Source organism: Lolium rigidum, chromosome 6 (assembly GCF_022539505.1).
Source record: "Lolium rigidum isolate FL_2022 chromosome 6, APGP_CSIRO_Lrig_0.1, whole genome shotgun sequence".
Taxonomy (NCBI): domain Eukaryota; kingdom Viridiplantae; phylum Streptophyta; class Magnoliopsida; order Poales; family Poaceae; genus Lolium; species Lolium rigidum.
In genome coordinates, this window is record NC_061513.1 from 343,213,413 (window position 1) to 343,232,923 (window position 19,511).

Consider the following 19,511-nt stretch of genomic DNA (forward strand, 5'->3'; position numbering starts at 1 on the left):
TTCACATGACAAGAACATTTTCTTAATATTTCTATATTGAACTACTTCATCATATGTACTTTGACTTAAACTTATTTATGTGTTTCAATCTATCTTCATAGATCTTGACACTAAATTTGTTTCAGTCCATATCCTTTCATTGAAGTTAATTCTCAATGAAACCTTTTTAATCAAGTATATAATTACATCATTTATAACCAACTATATGTCACCTACATAAAGTATTATAAATGTGTCTTAGCGCTCCCACTTAATTTCTTGCAAATGCAAGCCTCTTCATCGTCTCTGATGAAATCAAAAAACTCTTTGACTATTTCATCTGGTGAAGATTCCAAGTCCGCAATACTTACTTCATCCAATTGAAGTTCGTATACCTATCTAGTATTCCACGGACCAGCAAAACTCTTGGTTGTATCTTGTATACACCTTTAATACATACTTCTGATAAGTAATGTATTTTGCCATCCTACTAGCATATCTTATAAAAGAAATATGTAGTGATTACTAGAATAATCCACATAGACTATAAGCATTGCTACGGAAGATCTAATCTTATCGTATTCAACTCTTTGAACTTTGTCGTAAACAATTTTTCGATAAGTCAAGCTTTCTTCAAGGATATTTCATCCAAGTCTATCAATTTCATAGATCTATTTACTTTCATAAAGTATTCATCTATCTTGGATTTCATGGCGCATGGCCATTTTAACGGAGTCAGGGCCCATCATAACTTCTTTGTTTTGTAGTTGGTTTATCATTGTTCAAAATCAATCCTTTGTCCACAAATCATTTATTTGATCACAAAGTAAACCATACCTACAAAGGTTCAATATGTACTTCGATCTCCATGGCTAAAACACTTTGTAGTCATGAGAGCCATGATCGTCGTGGCTGCTTCCGAAACCAATTCCGATGCTGTGCTACTCTGATCATTATGCTCAGGTTCATAAACCTTATCAAATTATATTGTCCTCCCACTCAAAAACTTCACTAGAAACAATTTCTCGGAAATAAGAAACATTGACAAACACTTTTGTCTTTGTCTCGTGGGAAGAATTCCCAATTAAATCTCTGGGATAACCAACAAAGACATTCATCCGATTTTGGTTGTAAACTCTTAGACCAAAATTTAAACAAAGACTATTAGGGTTTATACCCATACCATAACTCGTATGGTGTCATTTCAACGGATCATGATGATGCTCTATTCAGTGTAAAAGCGGTAGTCACTAAAGCATAATCCACAAAAATATAATGGCGTCATAATATTTTATCTCATCATTAATCCAACAAGGTTTGGATACATATCTCGGATACTATATCATCATTATGATACTCCAAGAAATGTGAGTTGTAGAACAATTTCATAACTCTCTTAGATGTTCGCTAAAACTCGTAATTCAAATATTTCTACCATGATCCAATCATAGATATTTGACTTTTGATGATTTCCACTTCATGCTGAAATTTATTTGAATCCATTCAAATGTTTCAAACTTCTTCCTTATTGAATATATCCACATATATATACTCAATTCATTGTTGAAAGTTTTCATGAAGTAGAAGAATCTCCCGCACACAACTATGCCCAGTGAACCACATACATCATCATGTATTTTTCCACTAAGTTAGTTGCCCGTTCAACTTTTGGCCTATGAACGGTATTTTAATCATTCTCTTTAGAAAAGATTTGCAAGCGTCAAATGATTCAAAAATAAAGTGACTTCAAAAATCCATTTGCATGGAGTTTCTTCATGCGTTCTTTTCCAACATGACCTAAATGGCGGTTCCACAAATAAGTGGAATTCAAATCATTTGCCTTATGGCATTTTAGCGTCAGTGTTATGTATGTGTGTTTCACCATTAAGATTTATAATAACTTATCCATCGTACATGGAGTAATGTCATAATTTAAACAACTCATTGTTTTCATTTGACCAGAGCAAAATAACAATTATTAAGTTCTTTATTATAAATTCTAAGGGCTAGATAGAATGCCAACGATGAACATAATAACACTTTATTTTTGTTCCCGGCGTGCATTCCTATCATATTCCTTGTCAGTCACTTAGGCCATTGAATTCTTGTATTGCGTTGTTTTTGTATGACACTTCATACCAACCAATATAGTACTAATACCCAAGAATTTCATAGTGTGACCTAACTAGGAATACAATCATAACATGTATATCATTTATATACACCCGAGCTAGACTTTCTAGTCTTTTCTTTCTTTCTGCCAAAATATCTTTTGCAGTTTCTCTTTTAGCTTTCCTCATTATTCAGAAAAACACTTCAACATTAATAACTTCTAGGTTTGTTGGTCTAATACCAATAACCTTGAGGTTCTTATTTTGAAGTTGATCATCATATGACAAGTGTTCCAGATTTCACTTATTAGTAACTATGATGAACAATTTCACTCATAATTTTATCCATCAATTCATGACAACTTTTTGAGACCATGTCTGTACATGCTAGGCTCATAAAGTTTAACCTTAGTATTCGCATGTGCAAATCTGGCTTGCACCCGTTGTAAGCACACGTAGAATCTATAACACCCGATCATCACGTGATGCTTCGATACGACGAGTCTTAGCAACGGTGCATACTAAGGATGATAACTTCATGGATATGCGAATATCGTTAGTGCCCCAATAGTTGGAGGATTGTGACGCCTGGCGTCTTCAACCTTCATACATTCCCATAAAACTTATGAGTTTATGTAGTCTCACCAAAATATATTCTATCATCTTGCAATAAGGTCTTAGATATCACATATATCTCATACCTTGATTATTTCTGAAAACTAAATTTTCAGCTCCTTACTTTTCAAACAAATTTGAACTTCAAGTTTGACGGAGACAAGATAACTTTAGGTACTAATTGAAACCTTAGCTCTTTGAATTAATAATGTGAGGTTTACTAAAAGTTTGCAATAGGACTTAATCAATTCTTGATTCTTTAACAATACGGTACCAATCCGTAAAGTTTCTTGTCAGATTTTAACAGTATTTTTATCTCAATAACAAGACTAGCGCATAGTAGAAACGGATGCCAATACTACAAAATTAATTCAAAATACTACTCAGACTATGTTTATGATAATTAGTTCATGTTTTAATCTAATTACTAATGAACTCCCACTTAATACAACATCCCTCATAGTTGTTAAGTGGTACACGATCCAAATTCACTACACCAAAAACCGATCATCACGTGAGATGATGTAGCTTCAATGGTGAACATCAACATGTTGATCATATCATCCATATGACTCGTGTTCAACCTTTCGGTTTCCGTTGTCACGAGGCCATGTCTGTACATGCTAGGCTCGTCAAGCAAACCCAAGTATTCCGCGTGTGCAACATGGCTTACACCCGTTGTATGTGAATCGTTGAATCTATCACATCCGATCATCATGAGATGCTTTGAAACGATGAACTGTTACAACGGTGCATACGAGGGGAGAACACTTTATTATCTTGATATTAATGTGAGGGATCATCTTATAATGCTACCGTCGCGATCTAAGCAAAATAAGATGCATAAAGGATTAACATCACATGCAGTTCATATGTGATATGATATGGCCCTTTTGTCTTTGTGCCTTCGATCTTCATCTCCAAAGTACGGACATGATCTCCATCATCAACGGGCATGATCTCCATCATCGTCGGCGTAGCGTCAAGGTTCATGACGCCGTCTTCATGGTTGTTCACCTCATGTAGCAACTATTACAACTACTTTGAAATACTACTCAACATGAAAATTAAAGACAACCATAAGGCTCCTGCCGGTTGCCACAATACAATAATGATCGTCTCATACATATTCATCATCACATTATGGCCATATCACATCACCAAACCCTGCAAAAACAAGTTAGACGTCTCTAATTTGGTTTGCATATTTTACGTGGTTTAGGGTTTTCGAGTAAGATCTAATCTACCTACGAACATGAACCACAACGGTGATACTAGTGTTGTCAATAGAAGAGTAAATTGAATCTTCACTATAGTAGGAGAGACAGACACCCGCAAAGCCTCTTATGCAATACAAGTTGCATGTCGAACGAGGAACAAGTCTCATGAACGCGGTCATGTAAAGTTAGTCCGGGCCGCTTCATCCCACTATGTCACAAAGATGCAAAGTACTCAAACTAAAGATAACAAGAGCATCAACGCCCACAAACCATTGTGTTCTACTCGTGCAACCATCTATGCATAGACACGGCTCTGATACCACCTGTAGGATAACGTTGCATAGAAAACAAAAAATTTCCTACCGCGAACACGCAATCCAAGCCAAGATGCAATCTAGAAGACGGTAGCAACGAGGGGGTATCGAGTCTCACCCTTGAAGAGATTCCAAAGCCTACAAGATGAGGCTCTTGTTGCTGCGGTAGACGTTCACTTGCCGCTTGCAAAAGCGCGTAGAAGATCTTGATCACGATCGGTTCCGGCGCCACGAACGGGCAGCACCTCCGTACTCGGTCACACGTTCGGTTGTTGATGAAGACGACGTCCACCTCCCCGTTCCGGCGGGCAGCGGAAGTAGTAGCTCCTCTTGAATCCGACAGCACGACGGCGTGGTGTCGGTGGTGGTGGAGAAGTCCGGCGGAGCTTCGCTAAGCGTGCGGGAAGTGGAGGAGCGGGGCGGCTAGGGTTTGGGGAGAGGGGGGCGCCGGCCACTATGGGGTGCGGCCACCTTGGTGGTGTTTGAGGTGGCCGGCCCCCTCTCCCTTGGCCCTCATTATATAGGTGGAACCCCAAGAGGTGGTGTCCAAGTCTTCGAATAAGACCCGAACCAAAAACCTTCCATAGGAGGGGGGAAACCTAGCCAAGCTAGGACTCCCACCAAGGTGGGAGTTCCACCTCCCATGTGGGGGGTGGCCGGCCCCCTAAGGGGAGTCCACTTGGGACTCCTCCCCCACTAGGGTTGGCCGGCCATGGAGGTGGAGTCCCATGTGGACTCCACCTTCCTTGGTGGTTTCTTCCGGACTTTTCTAGAACCTTCTAGAACCTTCCATAGAACCTTCCGTGACATTTTAATTCACATAAAATGACATCCTATATATGAATCTTATTCTCCGGACCATTCCGGAACTCCTCGTGATGTCCGGGATCTCATCCGGGACTCCGAACAAATATTCGAACTCCATTCCATATTCAAATACTACCATTTCAACATCCAACTTTAAGTGTGTCACCCTACGGTTCGTGAACTATGCGGACATGGTTGAGTACTCACTCCGACCAATAACCAATAGCGGGATCCGGAGATCCATAATGGCTCCCACATATTCAACGATGACTTTAGTGATCGAATGAACCATTCACATACAATACCAATTCCCTTTGTCTCACGATATTTTACTTGTCCGAGGTTTGATCTTCGGTATCACTCTATACCTTGTTCAACCTCGTCTCCGACAAGTACTCTTTACTCGTACCGTGGTATGTGGTCTCTTATGAACTTATTCATATGCTTGCAAGACATTAGACGACATTCCACCGAGAGGGCCCGGAGTATATCTATCCGTCATCGGGATGGACAAATCCCATTGTTGATCCATATGCCTCAACTCATACTTTCCGGATACTTAATCCCACCTTTATAACCACCCATTTACGCAGTGGCATTTGATGTAATCAAAGTACCTTTCCGGTATAAGTGATTTACATGATCTCATGGTCATAAGGACTAGGTAACTATGTATCGAAAGCTTATAGCAAATAACTTAATGACGAGATCTTATGCTACGCTTAATTGGGTGTGTCCATTACATCATTCATATAATGATATAACCTTGTTATTAATAACATCCAATGTTCATGATTATGAAACTAATCATCCATTAATCAACAAGCTAGTTTAAGAGGCATACTAGGGACTTCTTGTTGTCTACATATCACACATGTACTAATGTTTCGGTTAATACAATTATAGCATGATATATAAACATTTATCATAAACATAAAGATATAAATAATAACCACTTTATTATTGCCTCTAGGGCATATCTCCTTCAGGGACCTGGTGCGTTCTTCTGACGGGGCGGACAGGTCCACTCCATCGAGCGCGCCTTCAGGTGAGAACCCCTTCCACCTGATGCCGTGTGAGCGGGTTCTCAGGAAAGAGCCGATGAGGTCGGCTTCGAGGATCACTTTGACCTCGTCATACTTCTTCTTGAGCTCCTCGGTCAGATCCTCGTACGTGACTGGAGTGCCTTTCGCCATCTCAGATGTAGATGGCGATGCGGTCGATGTCGAAGACTGTCCCACCGGGCGTGCCAGAATGTGTTGCGGTCAGAAACCCACCGGCGAGCAGCGACGGGCAACACAGTAGAGCCGGGAGGCTCCCAGGACTGCGGCTGGCCCTGGTCCCTCGAGCGACGGCCCGCAAAGACTCCGGCACACACGTCCGATGCTGGTGCAAGGGCGTGCCACCTGACCTATACCTGGTCAGGAAGGTGTTGGATTTGCCTCGCTTAGTTTCCTGCATGGCATACACGTAAACATTAAATACGAGCCTGAAAGATACCCATCAAGGCTTCCTTTGGGGAGATACTCCAAGCAGAGCAACATTTCTGAACTCTCGGCAAAAACCATCTTCCCTTCGTAATTTTCAAAGAACTTCTTTGTTTCATAGCAGTAGCCCATAAATCGGACAACGTTCGGGTGATTAAGCCTCATAAGATGGTGAACCTCATTCTCAAATAAACTCTGAGCGCGCACCATTGATGGTTCTAGCCTCTTCACAGCCATTATCTCCCCACTTTGTAACAAACCCTGTTTATAATCTATTGTTAATATGGATGGGTTACATATGTCTGGAAGACTAAATGGACATGTTTTAATCTTACCTTGTATACCATGCCAGTACCACCTTCACCAAGTAGTCGCTCATATGAGAAGTTGTCTGTGATCTCTTTCAAAAATTGTAATGGTAGAGCGCGTGGTTTTGAACATTGATCATGCAGCATGCTCTCCAGGCTACCATATTTGCTAGACTCGCCGTACATTTTTTAATGCTCGAAATACACAAACACTTTCAGAAGCTAGCAAACGTATCTTTTCCTTCCGCAGAGTGGCATATATAGTGCCCTCAATGAATCGTGGAGCCAAAACGCGAGAGCTGCAGAAGAGAGCCAAAAAAATAAATAAGAATGTACTTAAGAAATAATTTCAGACTTGAAAAAATAATATTTTACCATGTCTTATAAAATTACCCCTGAATACTATGGTTTATAATTATAAAAATACTACTCCCTCCATTCACTAATGTAAAATCTTTTACTCCGTAACTTTTTGTAGATACATGTATCTAGACATGTTTTAGTGTGTATGTTCACTCATTTTGATCATATCTAGTCTACTTTCAAGTATCTCAAAGACCTTACATCAGTGAACAAAGGAAGTACTGTTTTAACATGCTTTGTGGTGTTTTGGCTCTAACAAATATTGCAGATTTGGAAGCCGTAGTATCCTCGAAATTGCTGTCTTTCTGAAGTATGGGGAGGAAACATGGTCTGACCTTCTCTTTTTTTTCTAAAACTGAGAAAGGATACAAAAACTGAAGTATTGCTTGGCCGGACACTAAAATATTGTGGTATGGATATACTTTGGCTTCGAAAAACGGAGGTTTTAAACAGATCAGTTTCAGAGCCGTACTCACGACAAGTGCATCGAACCACGACCCGGATTTCCATGTGGTTCCAGGTTCAAACGCGATCTAGCATCTACAGCTCGCATGATCTAGAAGAACAGCCGCAAGAAAATCAAGAGAATTTACGGAGAAGAAAGCGCATCACGAGGGAGGTCGCCGTCGTCACCTGCCGTCGCCGATGACTCGCGCTGGCACAACACCGCCCGCTGAGTCGCTTCTTGGGTCGGAGCTCGGAGGGGTGCTGGAATCTTTCGGCTGGGGAGTGGGAAGGGAATGTAGAAAAATGCAGGACACGGCTTCTCTGCAGGTAAAGGCAAGGTCTTGTGAAGAAAACTTTGCCGAAAGTCACGACAGCCACAAGATGACTAGACTTTGAACCCATGGTCGGATTCTTGAGCTAAGCGAGTTTAGGCAGGTGAAATTTCGGAACCATGGTTACATGTTTAGGCAGGTGATTGTACTACCCAGGGACCCTGCAGCGCTGCTGCATCGCATTATCGGTACATGGTTGGTTTGTTTTTGGAGGTGACTTTGCTCTGCGTCGGTAGTTCAGTCCAACAAGACATTCTTCACTTCGGCAAGGAACAATTAAATGAAGGCTGTTCTACTGTGCCAGCGCGGTAATGGGGTAAAACGAGTGCGGATGTTTGGGTCAGGAGCGACATGGAGCTCTTTTTTGAACGGTTCAATAATGGCAATTTGAAGTTTCAGAATATTCGGGTAAAAAATTCTAGATATAGAAAATGATGTAATCTACCAACTGGAAAATATCTCACCTAGAAATATTCAGTATTTGGGGCTGCAGAAAAATGACAAAATCCGACAGCTCATTTTTGTTAAGCCCATCATATTAAGTACTACGGGTTGAGATTTTTCACGTTGGTAGAGTAGAACATTATCTATGTCCAGATTTTTTTTTGAATTTTTGAAACTTTGAAATTATGGTTTCAAATTTCTGGGTAAATAAAGGCCTCCATGATACCCGAGCTCCAAAGCGAATTTCTAGGTAAAAAACAGGGTTCTTTTCACTTTTTAGTGGTAAAAATGCTTCAGGCTAACTAGGCAGTAGTACTACTTATTCAGTCCTTATTTATGAAAGGGACAAGTACTTATCCAGTCCGGCAGAATTATCAGACAAAGCAGAAACAATCTGCTGCTCTTTCTCATCAATCATCAAAGTCAGAGGCCAAGACCTGCTACTGCATGGAGTCCATTTGTTCCATCAACAAAATACTGTAGAACATAATTCAGAACTATTTTCATCAACGACCCACCCGCCCGCTCCCCTCGTCGTCTCCTCCGGGCGACAGGGGGGGGGGGGGGCAAACCCTAGCCCCCCGTCGCCGCCACCTCTCCCACCATCTCCCACTCCTCGTCGCCCCCCGAGGCAGCCGCCGGGCAAAGCCGAGCGACGCCGGTGAAGGGGGCGGCGGGGACGTAGCCCCTCTCGGCTCTTGGCGCGGAGGATCTGGAGGGACGCCTCCATGACAGGGACCGGAGGTTGGGCGCGCGCGGGTGGGGCTGCTGGCGCTTGTCTGCGTGCGGGCGTGGTGGTGGCCGGCCAGGGAGCGGTGGAGGTGTGCGCGGGCGGAGGTTGGCGCAAAGCCGCGCGCGCGGGCCCAGATGGGTTTGTGCGGGCCTGGTTGGGCTTGCCACGGGGTCGCGATGCGGCTGGTGGCGGCCGGGGCTGTGGTCACGTCCTCCCTCTTGGCTTCCGCGGCGAGGCTGTAGACGGCGGGCGTGGGGCGACGGGCATGGTGGCTGTTCCAAGGGGCTGCGGCATGGTTGGTACATGGTGCTGCAGCGATGGCCGGGTGCTCGTGGACTTGGGTTTCAGGGGCACGGCGACGGGATGGTGGGCTTCCGCGATGGCATGCTGGCCGGCATGCTTTGACTGCACTGCCGGTGAAGGACGCTTTGGCAGGATGGTGCTCCGGGTGAAAGCCTTGCCCGACTCGGTCGGTGCCGGCGATGACGACGCCTCGGGCGCCGTTCTCCTTCTTGTAGGCATCGTCGTGGGGCTCCTACCTCTCCTGCATTGAAGGCTTCATGCTCTCCGGGTGAATACCCAAGCTCTTGCCTCGGCTGGTGCGGGCGACGGCGACGTTCACGTCGCTTCCCTTCTTGGAGGCGTCGTCTTGGAGCGCTTGACCTTCTCTCGACGGTGGTGGTTTTGCTTGTCGTGCTATGTTGCCATGCCGGACGGGTTGGAGGATGTCGAGGCGGCGACCTCGGATAGGTGGTCGTGAGCCGGGCGGCGGCCCCGGAAGGCGGTGCGGCAGCATCTCTATGGTGCGGGGATGCGGCTTGCCACGACTTGGGTGGCGACCTTGGCCGTGTGGGCGGCAGGGCAGTCGGCTCGGTCGGTCGCGTCCTAGTGGGGACGGTCGGACGTTATGTCGGGGCGGCGGCCCCGGATGAGTTGGTGTGATGATCGTGGTCTGCGGTCGTTTGCCCTGGGCAGCTTGGGTTGCGGGTGGACGGTTCGTGCGGCGTTGCAGCTCGAGAGCGAGCGGTGGTACGTCGGGGCGGCGGCTCCGGAAGGTGGTGGTCTTGGTGGATGCGCAGGGCGCAACGGAGCAGCGGTATGTCGGAGCGGCGGCTCCGAATGTTCGTCATCTTGACAATGTTGAGGACATCGACTTTGTGTCGCGAGGGCGACAAGGTTGTTTTGGCGCAGTTCTCTAAGCGGTCCGTCTTCTTCAGCTATGTTGGAGTGTCCCGTGTCTGCTCCTCCCATAGTAGGCACAGCGTCTTCTCTCCGGCTTGGTTGGATGGCAAGCTTGTCTTCGCGAGTGTGTCGTCTACTTGTATCAGTAGTGGGTTTGCGTGGGCTTGCCTTTATGGCGTGGCGTGTGGGGGCTTGGCCCTACGGTGTCTGTTGTATGGTTTTCACCCGGTTTTCTCCTAAAAACTGTGCACTTTCTGCTTAATTAATCGATGAGGCAAAGCTTTTGCCTCCGTTTAAAAAAAAAAAAATCAGAACTCAGGGATTTTCAGCGGTGCATATTAGACATCCACGGCAATACAGGCAAAAATGAGCATAACGAGGAGATCTTCAGGGCTAAGCCAACAGCATCATCCCTACCCCTATCTGACCATGATGCTAGACTGCTAGTACTATTTTGAGTGGGTTAAATGGAAAAGAAGCTTCTTTTCCATAGAAAAGAGGAACATAAGAATAAGAAAATCTGACGAGCATTTTCAGCCAAAAAATCAGCTATCAATATGGAAAGAATGGGCCAAGGTGCTCATCTCCAGGCCATACGTATGTTTCCAGCTCGCTTCCATAGCTGGGCTGACTGAGCAACATCCAACCCGCACCCAGATACGGCCCACATTCTCTGCTGGCGGGATCCCTTCGCTCCTGGCACTGTTTGCGGCTGCGGGGCGACCCTTTGTTTAGTCCCACATCGGGCAGCCACGAAAATTTGGACCGGTTTATAAAGCTCCGCCGTTGCAGAGGCATCGTCTCTTCGGGGACATCCGATAAAATTGGAACGATACAGAGAAGATTAGCATGGCCCCTGCGCAAGGATGACACGCACAAATCGAGAAATGGTCCAAATTTTTTTGAGATTTTGCGCGCTGGTCCCTAGCATCTTACAGATATGCCCCACGGCTGCTTTCTTCGCCCCAGGTTGGTCCTTTACACCTAAGCGAGATGTTTTCTCTTCTAACCAAGTCCTTGTTACTACTGCCGTAGATGTTTTTCTTCTGGCATTGCGGCTTATATCTTCGACTTGGGGAAATCCTTACGTGACGATTTAGGAATGAGAAGTTCTTGCGAGGAAAGCTTTTATGAAAGCCACGACATCCACAGGATGACATGACAAAACACATGGTTTTTTGGTGATGCAGTTTGCTCTGCCTCTGTAGTTCAGTCCAAGTGTCCAACAAGACAACGTTTTTTTTTTGCTTCGCCCAGAAGCGAGAGTGCTGAATGCAGCCACGACATTCTTTTCTGTGCATCTCTCTGCTACATGATGCTTGAGACTTGAGAGACTAACTACGGATCAGTGTCAAAAAAAGACCAACTACGGATGCACTAGTAGAATTTTATTCAGTCACGCGGATCGAGCAGAGCAGAAACTATCTATCTCCTTTTCAAAAAAAAAAAATCTATCTCCTTGTCACCAATCATCAGTGTTAGTACAAGCCCAGGGAGCTGCTATGCGGAGTCCATTAATTCGATCATCAAACTACTGTAGGATTTCCGCACCTAGTGCAGTAGTGCCACAGCGGCACTACGGTTTTACTATACAAGCAAAGATGGGTATAACTGTATGATCTATACAAGGCCAGGCCAACAGCTTCATACTATCTGATGATGTTGCTAGAATGCTACTGCAGTACTATGTTGAGTACGTTAAACAGAAAATATTAAATCTGACCAGCAGTTCCAGACTGAAAATCAGTTATTAATATGGCAACAATGAGGCCAAGGTGAACATCTCTTAGGCCGAACTGTCAAACTCCTTGGTCCAATGGACATCGACAAGAAGTTAAAAGGACCGACCTGTCAAATTCCTCCTTGTCATCCTTAAAGGCCTTCAGAAGCAAGTACTGCAGATCCTGAAACTTCCTCTTCACGCTGGGCGTATCTCTTCCAATTCCAAGGGAAGCTGGTTCAGTTTCATCCATCACCTTGTCCAGCAAACTGGAACAGCGTGGGAAGAAGCGTTTGCCGAGTTCAACTGGTATAAACATTCAGCTTGTAAAATCACATTTTTTTAATTGTATCCCGAAAAAATTATGCACAAGTGCAACCATAGGTCGCCATCACCCACACAGCAGTACTAATCATTAGAAATTCAACCCCGATCAACCTTTTGTACTATTATAGTCAAGTGTACATACTCGGTTTTAAACATCTAATCTTTACTCTTCATTTCATCAGATTATATGGATTATCAATCTTAAATAAAGAGCACAAAGAGCAAAATTATCCATCATTCACAAACTGTGGGAAAATAATATTCCATTCGACGTGCAATACTATATAAGCTTTTCGAGGGAAAATGTGGGATTTCAACTTCAACCACACCAGATTTCTTATTCAGAATGTTATAAGCAGATAAGCTAGAGAAGTGAATATCACTAGAGTCAAGATATAGATAACATAAAAGCGCCATGGTTATACAAAGCGAAACTGTGCCTAACCTGTTTTGGAAAGATCTCTGATCCGAGCTAAGTGCTCATCCTTCATTTGGAAAGGAGTTTTATTTAGATCAATGGTTCGCCGTTGTGTCCTCCGAAGCAGATTTACACTAGACTGAAGGGTAAATTCCAAAGTACTATCCACTTGAGCAATGTCCATTGCTACTCTGGCCTCCCTCGGAAACATTATCCTCGCCAAAGCAACTACATTGTGTCACGTTGAAAGTAACAATGAAAATAATTGCGTCACAACACAATTTTGAAGAGAACAAAAAGTAACACGTTGACTGGTTGCCCATGGAGAACTTCACTCCACATGGAAAACACCACCAACTGCAAACCATAGCCAACAAATAATCTTGATCAGTTTACAACTTGTAGATGAACATTACCTCGGTTTTCAAGGTACTGTAACTTTCCGCGTTGACAGTCAACAACCATTGCATGAAAAACTGATGCTTCTCCAACTTCTGGATTCCTTCTTTCTGCTTGCCCAAAAATCTCGATACATAATGTATTTTTAGGAGGTAGATTTCCTTCTTTAGTAACCCCAAAGTTATCCCTGTGCTTTTTGAGTCCCTTTGAGATCTGACAGTTCATGTGGAGAAGATAAATAAAACTTTGACCTCGACAGTATAAACGAGAAAAGGATTGAGGGAAGACGCCTCTCAAACGGGGCGATCAGCTCATATATATATGCCAGGTTACAAGGCTTGGAAGCCAAGGAAACGATCAAGGAGAGATCCTTATCGTACCAGATTACAACCGACTAGAATCGGAACAAATCGGAAAGCTATGATAGCTATACATGGTATGCAAAATATATACTTTAACAGACAGTCTAAAAAGGAAAAGTCTGACTACTAATTTATATCGAAAACTTGAAATATACTATTATAAAACCAACAAAAATATACACGGTGAAAGTACAATTTTTTTTGCATGTGACTGTAAAGTATGTAATCTCTCAAATAGTGATATAGGCCTTAAGTTTAAAAATATAGCCCAATTTTTAATTGTTTACGCGACAACCTATAGGAAACTGGAGGAGGCAATATCAGTTGCAGTAATGAGGATCAACTGTGTACGCGTAATACAATCTAATATTAGACATCATGTCGCCACCGATTTTTTTTGTGTCAACATACTTGCTTATGTGATACTATACATGCTTAATTACCTACGTGTATTTAAGATGTTAGGGTTATGATGATATTATTTTCTAAAAGAATAAGAAAGAGTGAGAAATAGCACATCTTCCACAAATAATGCATTACTCTTGATAGAGCGTACCTGATCTGCTGATGAGGTTGCCTCACTGCTTTTGCTACAATCCGAACTTTCCAATCCTTCAAACATCTCGATAATTTTTGTTGTTGTAGGTCTTTTGGTCCAGTCAGGATTCACGCATATTAGACCTATCTGAATGCATCTTTTTATTTGTTGGCAATCTACTTCTAGCTTTGTGTAACCCTGTGCTTTCTCCAGCGTCTTACTCCATTTTTTAAGTTCCTGCAAAATCAGAATGAGAATCTAGAATGTCACTGTGCAAACATAAAACATAACATGGTCAAGTAAGAAGGAAACAATCCCATACAAGATCAATAAATCCCTCTGAAGATGTTCCAGTAACACTTGGGTAGTTCCTGTTTCCCATTATTAGCTCCATGATTATCACACCCAGGCTGAATATGTCTGACTTAGGTGTGATTGTACCTTCATGGACGTATTCCGGTGCCATGTAGCCACTGCATTACAGCATGAGTGAACTTTGTAGTGGTAAAGAGACTACAGGAAGCATTTTCTCTGATGCCTTAACAAAAAAAAAAGATAACAGAGAGGTACTAAACTTACAATGTACCAACACGATTTGGACTAGAAATAGTTTGATGCTGATCAAGCAGTCTGGAAAGCCCAAAATCAGAAATTTTCGGTGCCAAATTGTGATCAAGTAATACATTCCCAGGCTTTAGGTCCAAGTGAAGAATAGACTTATCAATTTTCTCATGAAGGTAGTGCAAACCATTGCAAATCCCCTGAATTATTTTGTACCGCGTGTGCCAATCAAGTTCAGAGGATCCATCTGCATCTGTTGCCAAAAGGGGAGCATTTTACACATTGTAGTTATTTTTGTTGTGGACGTGGGTCCCCTGTATCAAGGCAAGGGCAGCGGCGGGGGAGTAGTCCATGAGAGATAAGAATAATAAGACTGTAAGAGACTATTAGGAAAGTGTAGGATTATTAAAGAGTCCAATTGTGTTAGGGAAGATCTTAAAAGTAACCATATTAAGTGATGGCATGCATCTACTTTTGAGTCAAGCAAGAAAAATAAATCTATCCTCCCCAATTATTAGCATATGTCTATCCCTTTTTTTTGCGGGTAAGCATATGTCTATCTAATCCCTTGCAGCCATGACGTGTGTCTATCTTCAACATGGCAATTGTCCCGCTGCTGTTTACTTCACAACAGTTGTTCTGCTCCAAATAAAATATGAAAGGGCTATATATTTCTACTGTATCATTCATGGACATGGACAGATATGAGCACCAAATGTTAATCAGTTGTAACATTCGTAGCATATGTGAACAAAATTCAGTTTTAAGGAGCTCTACTCAAACCACGCAAATTACAATCTCAGAACAAGATAAAAAACTTAGAAACAATACATGTCCCACATTGAATTGTCATACCTGAAAGATACCCATCAAGGCTTCCTTTAGGAAGATACTCCAAGCAGAGCAACATTTCTGAGCTCTCAGCAAAAACCATCTTCCCTTCGTAATTTTCATATAACTTCTTTGTTTCATAGCAGTAACCCATAAATTGAACAATATTTTGGTGATTAAGCCTCATAAGATGATGAACCTCATTCTCAAATAAGCTCTGAGCGCACACCATTGATGGTTCTAGCCTCTTCACAGCTATTATTTTCCCACTTTGTAGTACACCCTGTTTAAAATCTATTGTTAATATAGATGGGTTACATATGTCTAAAAGATTAAATGGACATGCTTTATGTTAAGCTTAATGCACTAGCCAACGCAACCTAAAGTCCGAACTAATGAAAAAGACTAGTCAATCTACTTATACATATCAACACTTTAATCTTACCTTGTATACCGTGCCAGTACCACCTTCACCAAGTAGTCGCTCATACGAGAAGTTGTCTGTGATGTCTTTCAAAAACTGTAATGGTAGAGCGCGTGGTTTTGAACATTGATCATGCAGTACGCTCTCCAGGCTATCATATTTGCTAGACTCGCCGTACATTGTTTGATGCTCGAAATACACACACTTCCAGAAGCTAGCAAACGTAACTTTTCCTTCCGCGGAGTGGCATATATAGTGCTCTCAATGAATCGTGGAACCAAAACGAGAGAGCTGCAGAAGAGAACCCAAAACAAAATAGTAATATAAGAATGTAAGAAATAATTCTAGACTTGAAAAAATAATCATTTACCATGTCTTATAAAATTTTCCCTTAATACTCTGGTTTATAATTATAAAATACTACTCCCTCCGTTCACTAATGTAAGACCTTTTCACTTTTTTTTTTAAATACACATATCTAGATGTGTTTTAGTTTGTATGTTCAGTTGTTCACTCATTTTGGTTCGTACCTAGTCTATTTTCAAATATCTAAAAGATCTTACATTAGTAAGAACTGGTTTACATAATTTGTGGTGTTTGGCTCTAATAAATATTGCAGATTTTGGAAGCGGTAGTATCCTCAAAACTGCTGTGTTTTTTAAGTATTGGAAAAAAAAATGGTCTGACCCTCTTTTTTGTAAAACTCGGTAAAGATAAAAAAACTGAAGTATTGCTTGGCCGGACACTGAAATACTGTGGTATGGATATACTTTGGCTTCCAAAAACGGAGGTTTTAAACAGAGCAATTTCATTGCTGTATCACCACAACTGCATCGAACCACGACCCGGATTTCCATCTGCTTCCAGGTTTAAACGCGATTTAGCATCTACAGTTTGCATGAGGATTCTCACGAGTCACGATTGAAGAACAGCCGCAAGAAAATCAAGAGAATTAACGGAGAAGAAAGCGCACCACGGTCCACGAGGGAGGTCGCCGTCGTCACCTGCCGTCGCCGGTGACTCACGCTGCCACAACACCGCCCGCGGAGTCGCTTCTTGGGTCGTGGTGTGCTGGAATCTTGCGGCTGGGGAGTGGGAAGCGAAAGTAGGAAAATGCAGGACACGGCTTCCCTGCAGGTAAAGGCCACGACAGCCACAAGATGACTAGACTTTGAACCATGGTCGGATTCTTGAGGGGGCACCTCTAATGGGGCGACGCCGTGCGGCCTGAAAATGCGTCTGGTCCTACTTTAGCGGGGCGACGCAAAGTGATCGGGCCATCCGCGCTGACGCAAACATGCCTCAAGTATGCGCCGAGGGTCCACCTTTTCTTACCCGGTCCCGCACGTCAGGGACGGTGAAAACTGTTCCGACACCATTACATGAAGTCAAAGGACTTGTTCATGGTCATTATACGCGACGTCAGAGACTACGACCCCTACTTTTAACGCAGGCCCGATGCAACTGGTGCACTAGGGTTCACCTCCTTACCAAAAATGATCCGCAGCTATTCATGGAATGACTGTTGATATATTCGATGAGTATCTTCGAATAGGTGAGATCACCTGCCTTGAGTCCATGTACAGGTTTTGCCGAGCCGTGATTGCCGTGTTCGGACAGCAGTACTGTAGAAAGCCAACTGTTGAGAATATAAGGCGGTTGTTGTCTATCAATGAGTCTAGAGGGTTTCCAAGAATGATGTTGCCTGTGGAGGGAGGGACTGTCATTCTTGAAGCTGTCATATCTCAAGATTTATGGATTTGGCTTTCATTCTTTGGTATGGCCGGTTCCAACAACGACATCAATGTGTTACACCGATCACCGGTTTTCAACAGGCTTATGCAAGGAAAAGCTCCCGGGGTGAGCACGAGGATACATATGATAAGCCATATTATCTTGCTGATAGCATCTACCCTGACTGGGACACACTGGTGATGACTATCCGTAATCCAAACTTGGAGAACACAAGGAGGTTTGCCAATATGCAAGAGGCTTGCAGGAAAGATGTGAGGCGGGGATTTGGTGTGCTCCAACCTCGGTGGATAATTGCCCGTCACCCAGCAAGAACATGGCCGCTTTAGATCATGCATGAGGTGGATGACCAAGACCATGCAGGAGTTGATGACATGTTGTGTGATCATGCACAACATGATCGTTGAGAACGAGCGTCCTGATGGCCATAATGAGCACCACTTGGATTTCCAAGGTGAGCTTGTGTTGCCGGCCAAAACCCACCGGCGAGCAGCGATGGGCAACACGGAGAGCCGGGAGGCTCCCAGAACTGCTGGTGGGTCCTGGTCCCTCGGGCGACGGCCCGCAATGCTCTGGCACACGTCCTGGCGGTTGCAAGGGCGTGCCACCTGACCTATACCTGGTCAGGAAGGTGATGGATTGCTTCGATTAATTTCATGCATGGCAGACACGTAAACATTAAATCCGAGCCTCGATCGGCTCTCAGGTTATCCTGTGAATCAGCTCAAAGAGCCGATTCCTCCATGGTTCGTATTGGATCTACGACAACATGGGGTTCCTGCTTGATCAATACCAAGTCAAATCAATCTACGAAAGTCTAGGGCTTTCACCGCATAATTGAAACATCCTACAAGTAGTTGAGTCTGGCAGATACGAAAGATAACAGAAAACTAATCCAAGAAAAGGCCTAAAAACCAACATAGAGTCAATTCCCGGAACATCTCCTCTTGGATCAGCAAACTATACCCTACGCACTACTGGATCGTTCAACCCGTTTGCAAGGCCTGACCATGCGGATATCAAGCTAATCCTTGAAGAACAAGGAACAACTATAACAGATTAGATCTACTAGATAAAGTCCTAGCAAGATGCTGCCCTTACACCCAAGATAGGTGCAAAGGCAGCTAGATATTCAGGGGCAGCATAACTAAGCAAACATACCGGAAAAGTATCGATGCTAGCCCAAAAACATCTATGATAACAGTGTTACTCGCCATCAACAAGGCTTCAGTACGAGCAACACAAGATAACGAATAAACTGATACTGCCTAGATCGCAAGATGCGATCTAGGCAGCATGATGCTTACCTGGAAGAAACCCTCGAAACAAGGGGTGGCGATGCGCCTAGATTGTGTTTGTTGTGAACGTGATCGTCGTCTCTATCATAATAACCCTAGGTACATATTTATAGTCCGTAGACTTTCCATCTTTGGAATAAACCTGTTGCTGTCAGAAACCCACCGGCGAACAGCGACGGGCAACACCGTAGAGCCGGGAGGCTCCCAGGATTGCGGTTGACCCTGGTCCCTCGGGCGACGGCCCGCAATGCCTTCTGGCACACGTCCTGGCGTTTGCGAGGGCGTGCCACCTGACCTATACCTGGTCAGGAAGGTGATGGATTGCTTCGACTAGTCTCCTGCATGGAAAACACGTAAACATTAAATACGAGCCCCGATCGGCTCTTAAGTTGTTCTGTGGATCGGCTCCAAGAGCCGATTACCCCATGGTTCATGTTGGATTTATAATGACATGGGGATCATGCTATATCGATATAAAGCTAAACTAATCCACGATAGTTTGGGGTTTTCACCGTACAATCGGAACATCCTATGCGTAA

The 19,511-nt window shown here is 43.6% G+C and overlaps 1 protein-coding gene and 1 non-coding gene across 2 annotated transcripts; one reads left to right on the forward strand and one right to left on the reverse strand.

Moving 5' to 3' along the window:
* The first annotated feature begins 11,141 nt into the window (after positions 1–11,141).
* On the forward strand, positions 11,142–11,244 carry LOC124668723. Its single transcript, XR_006991817.1, has one exon. It is a non-coding gene; the product is annotated as a U6 spliceosomal RNA (small nuclear RNA).
* Positions 11,245–11,860: 616 nt separating this feature from the next.
* On the reverse strand, positions 11,861–16,208 carry LOC124665045 (cysteine-rich receptor-like protein kinase 43). The gene is made up of 8 exons (XM_047202438.1): positions 15,944–16,208; positions 15,523–15,781; positions 14,686–14,920; positions 14,429–14,579; positions 14,125–14,343; positions 13,224–13,419; positions 12,835–13,035; positions 11,861–12,368 (listed from the first exon to the last, which is right to left on the reverse strand). The coding sequence occupies exons 1-8, from the start codon at positions 16,100–16,102 to the stop codon at positions 12,142–12,144; spliced, it is 1,647 nt and encodes a 548-aa protein (XP_047058394.1). The 5' UTR covers positions 16,103–16,208; the 3' UTR covers positions 11,861–12,141.
* Positions 16,209–19,511: the final 3,303 nt, after the last annotated feature.